This window comes from Notamacropus eugenii, chromosome 5 (genome assembly GCF_028372415.1).
Source record: "Notamacropus eugenii isolate mMacEug1 chromosome 5, mMacEug1.pri_v2, whole genome shotgun sequence".
NCBI lineage: Eukaryota > Metazoa > Chordata > Mammalia > Diprotodontia > Macropodidae > Notamacropus > Notamacropus eugenii.
This window is the reverse complement of record NC_092876.1, coordinates 89,379,889-89,393,857: the sequence shown is the minus strand read 5'-3', so window position 1 is coordinate 89,393,857 and position 13,969 is coordinate 89,379,889. Positions and strand designations below refer to the sequence as shown.

The window sequence follows — 13,969 nt, the reverse complement described above, 5'->3', positions numbered from 1 at the left end:
TCATCTCATCCTTTTTACCATTCTCAAATTCTTTGTCTCCCCACAGAAACAGGACACCTCAAAACTCAGGCAGCTCCCACAGCCCAAGGTCATGGGCTCTCCAGCACTGAGACTTATTCCCCATCCCAGCCTGGAGCCCCAATCCAGTGTCTCTCCTGTAGTCTTTCCTTTCATTCCTCTAACTTCAGCTTCCAGCCACAATCAAGGATGACAGAGCAGTCCCTACTGTCAAACACCACTTTCCCCTGCCCAGCTTCCTTCCTTCTGACAGGCATCCCAGGACTGGGCACCATGCATGCCTGGCTCTCCTTGCCCTTTGGCTCCATGTACCTACTAGCTCTGCTCAGCAATGCAGCTCTGCTGGCTGTGGTGAAGGCAGATACTACACTGCATCAGCCCATGTTTCTGCTCCTGGCCACACTGGCTGCCACTGACCTGGGCCTGGCCTCCTCTGTGGCCCCAGGGCTGCTGGCAATCCTGTGGCTTGGGCCCAGGCCCATTCCCTATGCCGCCTGCCTGGCCCAAATGTTCTTTGTCCATGCCCTGACTGCCATGGAATCAGGTGTCTTACTAGCCATGGCCTGTGACCGTGCAGTTGCCGTGGGGAATCCACTACGCTATCCAACCCTGGTCACAGGTACACGTGTGGGTTGGGTTGCTGTGGCACTGGCATTGCGGGCTGTGGCCATTGTGGTGCCCTTCCCATTGCTGGTAGCCCGATTCAAGCATTTCCGGATGATGGCCGTGGCCCATGCTTATTGTGAACACATGGCAGTGGTAGAACTGGTAGCTGGCGATACCAGAGCCAACAATCTCTATGGGCTGGCACTATCACTGGCAGTGTCGGGTGTGGATGTGATGGGCATTACAGGATCTTATGCTCTCATTGCTCACACTGTGCTGAGGCTGCCCACCCGTGAGGCCCGGGCCAAGGCTTTTGGTACCTGCAGTTCTCACATCTGTGTCATCCTTGCCTTCTATGTGCCTGGCCTCTTCTCCTACCTCACACACAGATTCGGCCGCAGAACCGTTCCCCGCCCAGTGCATATTCTACTCTCAAACATCTACCTGCTGCTGCCCCCATCCCTCAACCCACTCATCTATGGTGCCCGCACCAAACAGATCCGGGAAAAGGTCTTCTCGTTCTTCATACCCTGGAAGGATCAGCTTTGATAGGATGCCGGGAGTCTGGGCTGCAGACCTTGGAACCATTAGAGAGCCTTGAGATATCTTCTCACTAGCCCCTACCTACATCAGTCATCTAATCAACAAGCATTGACTGCTCACCTGTGACCTGCAGGGCTCTGTGACTCACCCATAGACTAAGTCTGAACTTCTGCCCAGTCCTCACTAGACTGTCCTTCCTGTCCTCTCTCTTCCAAGTTCCATTACTCACCTCTTTTAAAAATTGTCTCAACTCAGTTGCCCTAGGAAACCTTCCTCGTTATTCATCCGCCCCCATGCCCAGGCATTATGGGCCCTGCTGTGCCCTGCAGGTCCTTAGACTGTGCCTAGAGTATCCTCTGCCTTGTCATGTCACTTGTGACCTTTTTTGTGTTTCCATATGTTTCTGTAAATGTACTCGTGTCCCTTCTCCCCAGTCAGAGTACAACATCAGGAATTGCAATGTGTAAAATTGTGTGGTCTAGTGGAAAGACCCCTGAACTGGGAGTCAGAAAACCTGGATTCAAGGTCTAGCCCCAACATTTATTAGCTTTGTGACCTTGGGTAAAAAAAAAATTTACTTCTTGAGGCCTCAGTTTTCTCATCTTTAAAATGGAGGTAATCATTTCTATTTAGCCTTCCTCAAAGAACTACATGAGATAATGGATGTGAAAGAACTTTTAAAACTTTGAACATTAATAGAAATGTCAGGGTTATTATTGGAATCCTGTTTCAATGAATTTGTCAAACAGCTGGTGCCATCATAGTAGCACAATTTTGTCTATGGAATCCAGGGGTTATACAGAACAGAAAATCCTGCACAACTTCTAAGGCAGGAAAACCTGAAACTAGCAGCCTGCCTCCAATGTACACTAGTTGTGTGGCCATGGACAAATCTTTAACTACTCTGAGCCTCACTTTCCTTATCTGTAAAATAGGGGAGATGATCTCCAGAGCACCTACTTCATAGGGTTGCTATGAGCCTTACCTGAGTTAATCTATGTAAATCAATTTGCAACTGCTAAGTCCCACGTAAATGTTAATTATTATTTTTAATGATCGTCTTGCTTTCATCAGTCTCTCTTACCACAAAAAAAAAAACTTTTTGGTGTATTACATATATTATATGTATTGTACAGGGTTCAAGTTCTAATAAACATGAATGTATTTCCCCAGATATCAAAATGATTTGAAGACATAAACTATATTTTTTCCCTTCCTCAGTAAAGGTGCTTCCTGGATATGGAAGATCATCTCCATGAGTAATAGTGGTGTGTCATTAATTATTGTACAAAGGGTTTAGAGTTAGTGCAAAGACCACAAGTATCTAGGATTTATTCTTTTTGTCACCTTAGGCAAGTCACATGACCTCACAGACTCTCAGTTTCCTTACCAGTAAAGAAGTAATAATTATTTCCCTCTCTACTTCATGGGGTGGTTTTGAAAGAATACTTTACAAACCTTAAAGTCCTATGCAAATGTGAGCTATTATGATTATTGTTAATAGATTAAATCATTATTAATAGATTAAATATTAATAAATTAATATTTACAGATGTCATTATTAACAGACTCTCACAAGGAATCTGGGGAGCCGATTAAAGTACAAGGTCAGATGATCCGTGACCCTCTCTGATGTTCTTTTTTTCATTGCAGGGTTCAGCTTCAAATGTCCTACAGTCCCTCAAGGATCTACCAAACAGGAATGTCTAGAGTTTGTTTCTTTTCCTGATCTGAACTACATTTCCAGAGATGCAATCCCTAAATTCCTTCCTTGCTGGCTAGTAGGCAAGACTTCTATGACTGCAGATAGAGTGACAGTCATAGACCTCCCTGCCCTATGAGGGGGCCCATTTCAGTCAGAGTCACAACACAGCAGCCCGATTGGAAGCAATGACAACTAATATCATTGCCAAGCCCCAATCAATCAAACAAGCTTTTATTACACACCTACCTTGTATTTTATTCATATTAAATTGGCTCTACTAAGCCTATATGAGCTAAATGAAAATCCTTTTCTGCCAACTTTCCCATCACACATAAACCACCCCACACAAAAATGTCACCCAAAGAACCCCTCCTAGGGTAGAGGTAGATACATTTCTCTAAGAATTGTATCTCTTCGGCACATATCCCAACCCTTATAATCACTGTGTCCCTTTCAAATAAGCTGTCTCGAATATTTTTCCTTTATTTTTAGTATGAATTTAATAATCAAATGAGGATTGTATATGAAATCATGAATTTTTGTCATGTACTGAATTTTTTTAATATATATTGAGGGAAGATGGGTTGCCTAGGTGGTTTATGCATGTCACATGGATCTGTCTACATGTGATTTACAGGGAGGTAAATCTCTCCAAGGGAGACTTTGACTCTTGCCAAGAAAGAAAGGAAGCAGGAGGTTGTGGCCAGAAGCTGGCCACTCAGCTGTCTTCAGAAAGAAGAGATGGCAGTCTGGAATTATATCTATCTGCTCCCTTAAATTTTATTAGTCTAGTGAAAGTGATTTTTAGGTTCCAACTACATTCCTGATTGGTGTCCCTTAATAGAGGAGGGCCCCTAGCTATACATCCAACCAAGGCTTGACTCCCTTCCCATCAAATGCTAGTTCTACAATGAACACCTATAGCAAAGAAGCCCATTTATCCATAGTAAAAACAGAGATCAGAGAAAGTATTTATCTGAGACTATATACCAGACAGCACACAGATTGCATGAATTCTCCTTTTGAGAGTAAGATAACTCAGCTCAACCAAGAGTCCCAGATCTCACCCAAGGGGAAATTCGCCGATGTCTCTAGTATAAGTAGGGAATATGGACATGGTGGAGAGTGCCAGCTCTTCTAAAAACTACTCTTCCCAGAAATTCTCTCTTTCAGGGACCTGAAGACAGGTTGGAACAGCATGCCAGAAAGCCAGGAGACACCAGAACTCTCTTCATTCCAGCCCTCACCAACTCCACCCCCTATGTAGGTATAGGGCATTACATAATCAGTCTCCACCAATGAGGAGAGGGTCCCATTCAACTGACCCTTAGAGCCAAGGGTTACACCTGGACTGAAACTCTTTGCACTCTCTTGCAAACATCAGCCTGGACAAGCTTGAAGTCCATAACTATGTAGTACAGACATAAATATCAACACTCTAAAACAAGAAGAGTAATTTTCTAAGTGTCCCATGTAACCAACCTGTGGGATGTTGAAAATAAAATAAAACAAATGCACATTAACAGTTCATGAAACAGACATGGAATTATATATTTTATCACCTCAGAGATTACTGCAGTGACAACATGACTAACTACGTATAGGATATAACACATGGACATTACAAAAATATATGCATATCCAAAGTACACAATCAATCAAAAGCAATAATAATGGATAATTAAAAAAATAAAACTAGTTAGCTACAACAACTCTATCAATAGGTCTATATACAAAATACAACTAATTTATATGCATTAGCATTATGTAAATATTATATATAAAAATATATAATTGTTATATAAAAATAAAATTATGTAATTTACATTAGCAAATAAATAAAATTAACAGTTGTTGCTATAGCATGAATAAAGCAAAATAAGAAATAAGCATCCTCAAACATGCAGCAATTCACATGTACAATTTTAATACACAATTACATTCAAAACATTTCATATTGACACCTAGACACATATCTAGACCTGTATCTTCAAGTTTACCTATTCATAACTCAGCCTAATGAATAGTCTGATAGGTTTAGTTCTCTTGTCACCAACTGATCTCTCTGTTCCTATACCAGAGTTAATAAGTTGGTATGGGCCGACCATGAGCATCATTATAGGTTTGTGTGTCTTCACCCAGGCCAGCATGTCACTTGAGTACTAGTATGTTCCTGTTCTGTGGATTGATTCTGTACCCTACAAGACTCTGTAGCAATTTGGTGCAGGATAAGAGTTGCCTCTAGGTTCAGTTCTCCTGCCCTGTAATAATACACACAATCCTTACTGGTTGTATCACTTTCAGCTCCCACATCTGGTACACAGTTTCTTCTTTTCAGCCTTTGCCTGGATAAGTATTCATCAATTCTCTCCACCTGCTCATTAGCTCTCTTATGGACAGTAGCTGGTTGTGATAAATAATCCTGAGAGAGGTCTCTACATAATAATAGATAATGTTTATATAGTGCCTACATTGAGAGAGGCCATTGACCCAATTTATTGGTTACTGCTGGCATAAGAAACTGACCATGCTCAGACCATTGTCTCTCAGTTTATAATTCAAATGAAACAAGACATACTAATATTCTTGTCAAGACCTAGACTATTTCAAAACCAAAAAAAAAAAAAGAGAGAATAGTATTATAGGCATAAAAAACACAATCTATTACCATTAACATTGAACTCCTTTTTTAGAATTGACATTCTGAAACGATAATGGCGATGATGATGATGGTGATGATAATGACAATGATAATGACAGCTAGCAATTATATAGTGTTTTTAATGTGTATAAAGTACTTTACATATGTTAACTTATCCTTACAACAACCTTGTGAAGTAGGACTATTCTTGTCCTTATTTTACCAATGAGGAAACTTGAGACAGAGAAAGATTAAGGGACTTATTCAGGGTTATAGAGCTAGTATGTGTATTAGGCAGGATTAGAACTCAGGTCTTTCTAACTCTAAATTCTGAAATCTATCCACTAGCTGCCCTTATTACTGTTCTAGATATATGTTCTAAGATCCCATTCCACTGACATTTATAGGCACCTTGTTCTAACTTGGATGAATCCAGCTCCAACAGTTTATGTTCTGTTTTAAAATTCCTCCCTACTCTAATATTCTGTATTTTGGGCTCCCCACCAGCTCTGAAATGTTGTATGCCAAAACCTCTTCTAGGTGGCACAATGGATAGAGTACTGGGCATAGAGTCAGGAAGACCTGAGTTCAAAGGTCACACTTACTAGCTGTGTGACCCTGGACAAGTCACTTAACTCTGTTTGCTTCAGCTTTGTTATCTATAAAAGGAGATGAAGAAGGAAGTTGCAAACCACTCCAGTATATCTGTCAAGAAAACCCCAAAAAGGGAGTCATGAAGAGTCAGATGCAACTGAAAACAACTGAACTGAACTATATGCTAGGTACTGTACAAAATATATTATTTTAATCCTCATAACAACTCTGAAACATAGATGCTATTATTATCCCCATTTTACAGCTGGTCCCATTGTTAGCATATGAGTCTGGATTTGAACTCAGAAAGATGAGTCTTCCTAACTCCAGGCCCAGGGCTTTACCCATTGTACTAACTGCCTATATTCTCTCTCAATAATTTTATAAAGCTTTCCATTAGTCAATTAACATGTGAGTCTCTTAAATGCCAATGTTTCTCAAAAGAACCTGTTTCCTAGTTTCTTATAGGATTATAGGATTATAGATCTTATAAGATTCTTACTAGAATTATGAAAGGAGTAGAATTAGTTCTCATTGGTGCTAATACTCCAGTGAGTGTTGGAGGATCTGAACATACCAAAGCCACAATATCTACTTTTCTGTTGACACCAGTAACTTCCTTGGGAAATTTAAAGCTCACCTGGGAGTATGTAGGCTATGAATAGTCTTTATCACTCAAATAATCAAGTACAAGCCCTGTCATAGACTTTAATGGTATTTTACCCAAATATCTACCATAGAAATTTTGGAAAATGATGGGAATTTAAAATCCACTGTCCAGGACAGCATTGCAGTCCACATTCTCAATTTTTATCATCACCTCTGTATGAAGTTCTATAAGTTTGGGTGAAATTGACCCATAGTGAATTCATAATGAAATCCATATGATATCCTTGAAACTCAGTATTACCTCTTTCCCTGGTCCCACTCTACTTTTCTGAAGTTTGATCAGAAGGTTTTTACTTCATAACCAATGTCACATTTCCTTTCCTAGTACTTCCAACATAAGTAGGGCCATCTAATGGACAATTCTAATAAAATGTAGATCTATTACTCTGATGGTGACTTGATGAAGATGATCTTGTGCCAGGCTTTCATGCTTTCCATTCCCTTGGTCCTCTTCATGAAAAGCAGGATTGTGCACTACTCCATCTCTCCCCTAATCATCTTAGATTCTATGCCTGCAGCTCAGCACTGATGATACTGTTGTCTTCATTCACTTCTGTAACCCAAATTTTATAAGTCCCAGAACCTGCTGAAGCTAAGCTCTGTAAATTATATTGATCCTTGAAGTTCAGGAGTACTTGTCTCATCACAGACATTGTTGGAAATTGTTTCTGTGTCTGCATAAATCTGATGACATCAGATGCACAAGGTACATTAGTATATGCACATGTACTAAGCCCTAGAGAATTCAAAAAGCTTTTCTCCTTTTCACTGCACAGTATTAAAGACAAAATTAGCTTTGTTGCTGTTCAACCTTTCCAAGAGGACCAATGACATCACAGGGTGACATCTTGACTTGCATGTGAATTAGATTTTAATGAGGCAGAGTTGCATCAGCCTTACTCTTTCTTCCAGAGTCATAGAAGTGAAGTGGAAAGACAAAAGTCAGGATGACTGAGGAGGCAGAGCCAAGATGGTGGAGTAGAAGCATGGACCTACTCTATCTCTCCCCCCAAAGCCCTTAAAATATCTGTAAAAAATGACTCTAAACAAATTCTAGAACAGTAGAAAACACAAAATGACAGAGTGAAGCAGATTTCCAGCCCAAGACAGCCTGGAAGGCTGACAGGAAGGGTCTATCATACCAGGCTCACAGCGGAGCACAGACGGAACTGGAGCAAGCTTCAGAACACTGAATCATGGGCAGCTGCTGCAGTTTCCAGATTTCTCAACCCACAAATACCAAAGCCAGCTTCAAAGGTCAGTGAGAAAGCTCTTTCACTTGGTAAGAGGGGAGCAGGGTCAGATGCCAGCCCTGACTCCAGGGGTGTGGCAGCCACTGAGGCAGCAGTGTCCACTTCTGGAACTCTCAGCCTACAGACCCTGGGGGAACTGAACAGTTGATCTGTATCTCAGTCCTGAGTGGCAGTCCTAATGTGAGAAGGAGCACTGGCATGGCGGAGATGGTGGCAGTTGTGGAGAGGGAATCCTACTCACAGTTCCAAGTCAGAAAAGAGTGCTTTTGGTTGCTCACAGACAAGAGTGCAGACCAGAAAAAGAGTAAACACCTTTCCCTTAACTATTCTGCTTTGGAGGAACTGAACACTTACAGGCACCTAAAGATATCTTGGAGAACAGTTGCATGAAACCTCTGAAGCCTGGAGTACTATACCTTCCACTTGACAAAGGATTCAAAAGTCAAGTAATTTGCTGGGAAAATGCCCAAAAAGAGGAAAAATAAGACAATAGAAGGTTACTTTCTTAGTGAAGAAGTATTTTATTCCATCCTTTTGGATGAGGAAGAGCAAAGCATACAACTAGAGGAAGACAGCAAGGTCAAGGCTCCTATATCTAAAGTCTCAAAAAAATATGCAATGGTCTCAGGCAATGGAAGAGCTCAAAAAGGATTTTGAAAATTAAGTAAGAGAAGTAGAGGAAAAATTGAGAAGAGAAATGAGAGAGATGCAAGAAAAGCATGAAAACCGAGTCAACATCTTGCTAAAGAAGACCCAAAATAATGCTAAAGAAAATAACACCTTTAAAAAGAGACTAACCCAAATGACAAAAGAGGCCCAAAAAGCCAATGAGGAGAAGAATGCCTTAAAAAGCAGAATTGACCAAATGGAAAAGAAGGTCCAAAAGCTCACTGAAGAAAATGGTTCCTTAAAAATTAAAATGGAGCAGATAGAAGCTAATGACTTAATGAGAAATCAAGAAATTATAAAACAAAACCACAAGAATGAAAAAATAGAAGACAATGTGAAATATCTCATTAGAAAAACAGCTGACCTGGAAAATAGATCCAGAAGAGATAATTTAAAAATTATTGGTCTACCTTAAAACTATGATCAAAAAAAGAACCTAGACATCAAATTCCAAGAAATTATCAAAGAAATCTTCCCTGATATTCTAGAACCAGAGGGTAAAATAGAAATGGAAAGAATTCACCAACCACCTCCTGAAAGAGATCCCAAAAGGAAAACTCCTAGGAATATTGTAGCCAAATTCCAGGTTAAGGAGAAAATATTACAAGCAACCAGGAAGAAATAACTCAAGTATTGTGGAAATACAATCAGGGTAATACAAGATTTAGCACCTTCTACACTAAGGGATTGAAGGGCTTGGAATATGATATTCCAGAAGTCAAAGGAGATAGGATTAAAACCAAGAATCACCTACCCAGAAAAACTGAGTATAATACTTCAGGGGTAAAAAATTGAATTTCAATGAACTAGAAGACTTCCAAGCATTCTTGTTGAAAAGACCAGAGCTGAATAGAAAATTTGACTTTCAAATAAAAGAATCAAGAGAAACATGAAAAGGTAAACAGGAAAGAGAAGCCATAAGGGTCTTATTAAAGTTGAACTGTTTATATTCCTACATGGAAAGATGATATTTGTAACTCATGAGACCTTTTTCAGTATTAGGGTAGTTAGAGGGAAGATAGATAGATAGATAGATAGATAGATAGATAGATAGATAGATAGATAGATAGATATAGATAGATATACAGAGAGAGAAGTATGTATGCATACATTATATATGTGTAGGTATGTATATGTGCATGGGTGTATGTGTGTATATGTATGTATAGAGAGAGAAAGAGACAGAGACAGAGACAGAGGGCACAGAGTGAGCTAAATATGAAGGCAGAATACCTAAAAAATAAAATTTACTATTAAGTGGAGGTAGAATGTAACAAATCATCTTACACAAAAGAGGCAAAAAAGAACTTTTACAATGGAGAGGAAGAGAGGGGAAATGGAAGGGAATAAGTGAGCCTTACTCTCATGGGATTTGGCATAAGGAGAGAATAACACACACTCAATTGGATATGAAAATCTATTTTACCCCACAAGAAGGCAAGGGGGAAGGGGATAGGAGAGAGAAGATAATAGAAGGGATAGAAATTTGTGGAAAGGAATAATCAGAAGCAAACACTTGTGAGAGGACAGATCAAGGGAGAGAATGGAATAAGTGGAGGGCAGGATAGGACAGAGGGAAATGTGGTTAGTCTTTCACAACCTAACTATTATGGAAGTGTTTTGCATGGCTACACATGTATGACCTACATTGAATTGCTTGCTTTCTCAATGAGAGTGGGTGGGGAGCAAGGAAGGGAGAGAATGTGGAACTCAAAGCTTTAATAATGAATGTCAAAAATTGCTTTCACATGCAACTGGGGAATAAAATGTACAGGCAATGGGGTATAGAAATCTATTTTGCCCTACAGGAAAGTAGAGGGGAAGAGGGATGAAAGAAGGGAGGTAATAGAAGTGAGGACAGATCAGAGGAAGGGGTGAATGGGGTGCATGCTGTCCTGGGCTGGGGGGTGGGGAAAGATGGGGAGAATATTTTTAATTCAAATTCTTGTGGAAGTGAATGTTGAAAACTGAAAAATAAATCAATTGTATATTTATTTTAAAAAAAAAGAAATCAGCCAACAATGCAAAAAAAAAAAAAAGTCAGGATAACTGGCAATGGCCCAGGATGCAGGGGATGATCTTGTCATCTTTGATGTCTAAACAAGCTCTAAGCACTCCATAGCACCTGTTTCAGCTACCTTCATGACTGTTGAAACAAACTGTTCTCATCTACTCACTCTGCCAGGAAAAATCTTTACATGCTTGGAGTAGGCATTCCCTCTAACTCACCAACATGTTTGAGGCCTATCAGTTACCCTCAACCTGGTTTAGCCCATCTGCCAAGACAGTTTTACCAGGGTTTGACTGCTGCATAGGCTGCAGCTTTTTGGAACCACACATGAGAGTTGGGTGAAGGTAGACACCAAAGGTGACTGAAGTAGCCCTGAAAGTTAGCATAGAGGTCTTCTGATCCACGCTCCCCCAAACAACTCAGTCAAAGTTTGTATACATTCATACCAGGTAGCATCTGACCTTGTCTCCATGAGGTTATTCACTTCCACTGTATCCATTAACCTTGTTTGCCTCAGTTTCCTCATCTATAAAATGAGCTGGAAAAGGAAATGGCACATTATTCCAGTATCTTTGCCAAGAAAACTCTAAATGGGGTCATAAAGAGTCAGACATAACTGAATAACAAAAGTAGCTATCCCCCTTAGGACCTCTGTAAGCTCATTACATTGCCTGATAGGAATCTTTCAGTGTCCCAAGCTCTGTCCTGCCTGTCCAACCCATGTCTCCCAGTATTGTTCTCCTGGAGATGTAATTCAGTTCAGAATTTTAGTGCTATGATATCTGTCTACCACAAAGGGTATGGTCTCAACCTTAATCATAGATATAGTGGAATTCCTGAATTTACTTGTAACATTCAGCCCCTCTGTAGAATTGCAACCTTTTATTAGAAGAACTCACATCTCATTAAGCAATTCCTCTTCCTCAGAGGGTGAAGTAATATGGAATTCCCAAGAATAAGTCTATTATTTAGGCATATATTCATGTTTAAAATTCTCAGGCAGGACTAGAAAAACTTGCTGAGTTGTCTCACCTGCCTTACCACCTATGACGTTAAGTTTACGCTGTTCTAATTCTTTCTCTTTTCTGCCCAAAATGCTTAAAATGTCCTTATTAAGACCTACTTTACTCCCAGAAGTAGGAGACCTTGACTCTTTTTGACTGCAAAAACAAAACAGTGCCCCTCAATTACCTTAGCACCTATCTTTTCCATAGATCAGACTGGCACAACTTGGCAGTAGGGGCCAAAATTAAAATAGGCTAGCCTTCTTCGGGCTGCAGATAGGTTTTTAGCAACTCACTTACCAAGTAAAAGTATAACAATGGTTGGTTGCCATGAGTCGTGTGACAAACAGGAGAGAGTGTGCGGTGGCAACTCATCCTCTTCATTTTTTACCAGCACCCAAAATCCTTTGGCTGGTCACAAATGGCCTATGGGTCATATGTTGTTCAGCCTGCTGTAGATTGTTCCACAGGTACCCACTTTAATACACAGATATTAATGTAATTAAGAATTATACGGTCTTGTAGCAACAATGGTCAATTGGATTAATAATAATTAATATTTGCTTAATATGGTAGAAAAAATTTCCCTTGTCTTTTTGTGTCCCCATCTAAACAACTTTTTGTTTTCTTCTAGGTTTTTCTTTATTTTTCTTTCTCCCTTTTGCCTTCTTTCTTTTTTCCTGCCTTCTTTGTATCTTTTTTCTTCTATTTTTCTCTTCCTTCCCTTTCTTCTTTCTTTATTTCTTTCTTCTTTTTTCTTCATTCCTTCTACTTCCTTCCTTCTTACAGTTCTATAAAGCTCAGGAGAGGCCATTCATCTCATTCCTCTCCATTCTCACCTTCTTTATCTCCCCATAGGAACCAGATACCTCAAGACACAGGCAGCTCCCACAGTGCAAAGCCATGGGTTCTCCAGGGCTGAAAGTAATCTCTAAACCCAGCCTGGAGAATCAATCCAGTGTCTCTCCTCTAGTTCTTCATTTCCTCTAACTTCAGCCTCCAGTCACAATCAGGGATGATAGAACAGCCCCTACTGTCCAACACTACCATCCCTGACCCAGCTTCTTTCCTGCTGATGGGCATCCTAGGGTTGGGCATCATGAAAATCTAGTGTCTTCTCCCTCCTGGATTTACTTTATATTATTTTGGCAATACCTTTTTGTGGTTCAGTGCTCCTTTCCTTAAGCATATGGAGAAGCAACAATATTAATTAGCCACTGTATTAGTTACTGTATTAATTAGCAAAGAAAGTTCAAGTTCAGTACAATATCTGAATCAGTCAACATATGGTACTCTACTTGAACTATCCTAGCCTCTATTATTCTGGCACATTCACAAGGGAAAGCCATTTTCTAATAGGCTATAGTATTCATGTTGATTGCAAGAAGGTACTCAATTCTGCAAATACACCTGAGCTGCTCTTTCCTCACTCTCATGGCACGTGGCTCCTTCACCAGTTGACTCAAAAGTGAGTTGTCTGCTAACACCTCAGTGCTTCAGATCTATTGAATTTAGTAGAATTAATAGAATAGTGATCAAAACATTAAAATATGAATCTTACTATCTATGTTTGCCTCAGAGACCCAGTCCCACAAACAGCATCCATTATCTCAGATCACCTCCCATTAAATTCATAGGTTCAAACATTTAAGCATATTTTTAAACTCAAAAGAGATATATAGACCCTCTCCATCAAATTGTCCCAGATCATCCCTGCAGAGAAAGAACTCCTCAAGCAACCTGAAGCTTGTAAATAAAAGTAATGGTGGAAGGGTTATTGACTCTTCCTTTGGTAGAGTGGATTCATGGATTTGGGACAAGAAGCTTTTCCCAATTCATTACCCTGAAGGCAAACAGGATCTCTCTTGGCTGCCAGACCTCTGTTGGTAATGCTCGGTGCTGACAGCAGCTCTACTCCTCAGAGTCAGGGGCAGCCCAACTCTTCCTACATTCTACTCATGACAATCCTGCCACAGCAGCCTTCTGTCTCCATCTTAGCCTCTAGTGCTGTCAACTCAAAAGTTATAGTGTCAAGGTTTCAGGATGAAGAGAGTACAAAAAATGCAGAGAGCATTCTTTTATCCTTTTAAATGGTGTCTATTCCTTGGCCCACAAAAATCAAGTCAGCTAGCATTTATTAAGCATCAGTTATATGCCAGGCTCTGTGCTGAATCCTAGCTTCTCAAAGAGCTCCTAGTCTAATTGAAGGAAGATAATTTGCAAACAATTATGTACAAGATATAAATATAGATAAAT

The 13,969-nt window shown here is 40.0% G+C and overlaps 1 protein-coding gene across 1 annotated transcript; it reads left to right on the top strand.

The window, feature by feature from the left end:
* The first annotated feature begins 207 nt into the window (after window positions 1-207).
* Window positions 208-1,173, top strand: OR52W1 (olfactory receptor family 52 subfamily W member 1). The gene has a single exon (XM_072616531.1). The coding sequence runs from the start codon at window positions 208-210 to the stop codon at window positions 1,171-1,173; it is 966 nt and encodes a 321-aa protein (XP_072472632.1).
* The last annotated feature ends 12,796 nt before the right edge of the window (window positions 1,174-13,969 follow it).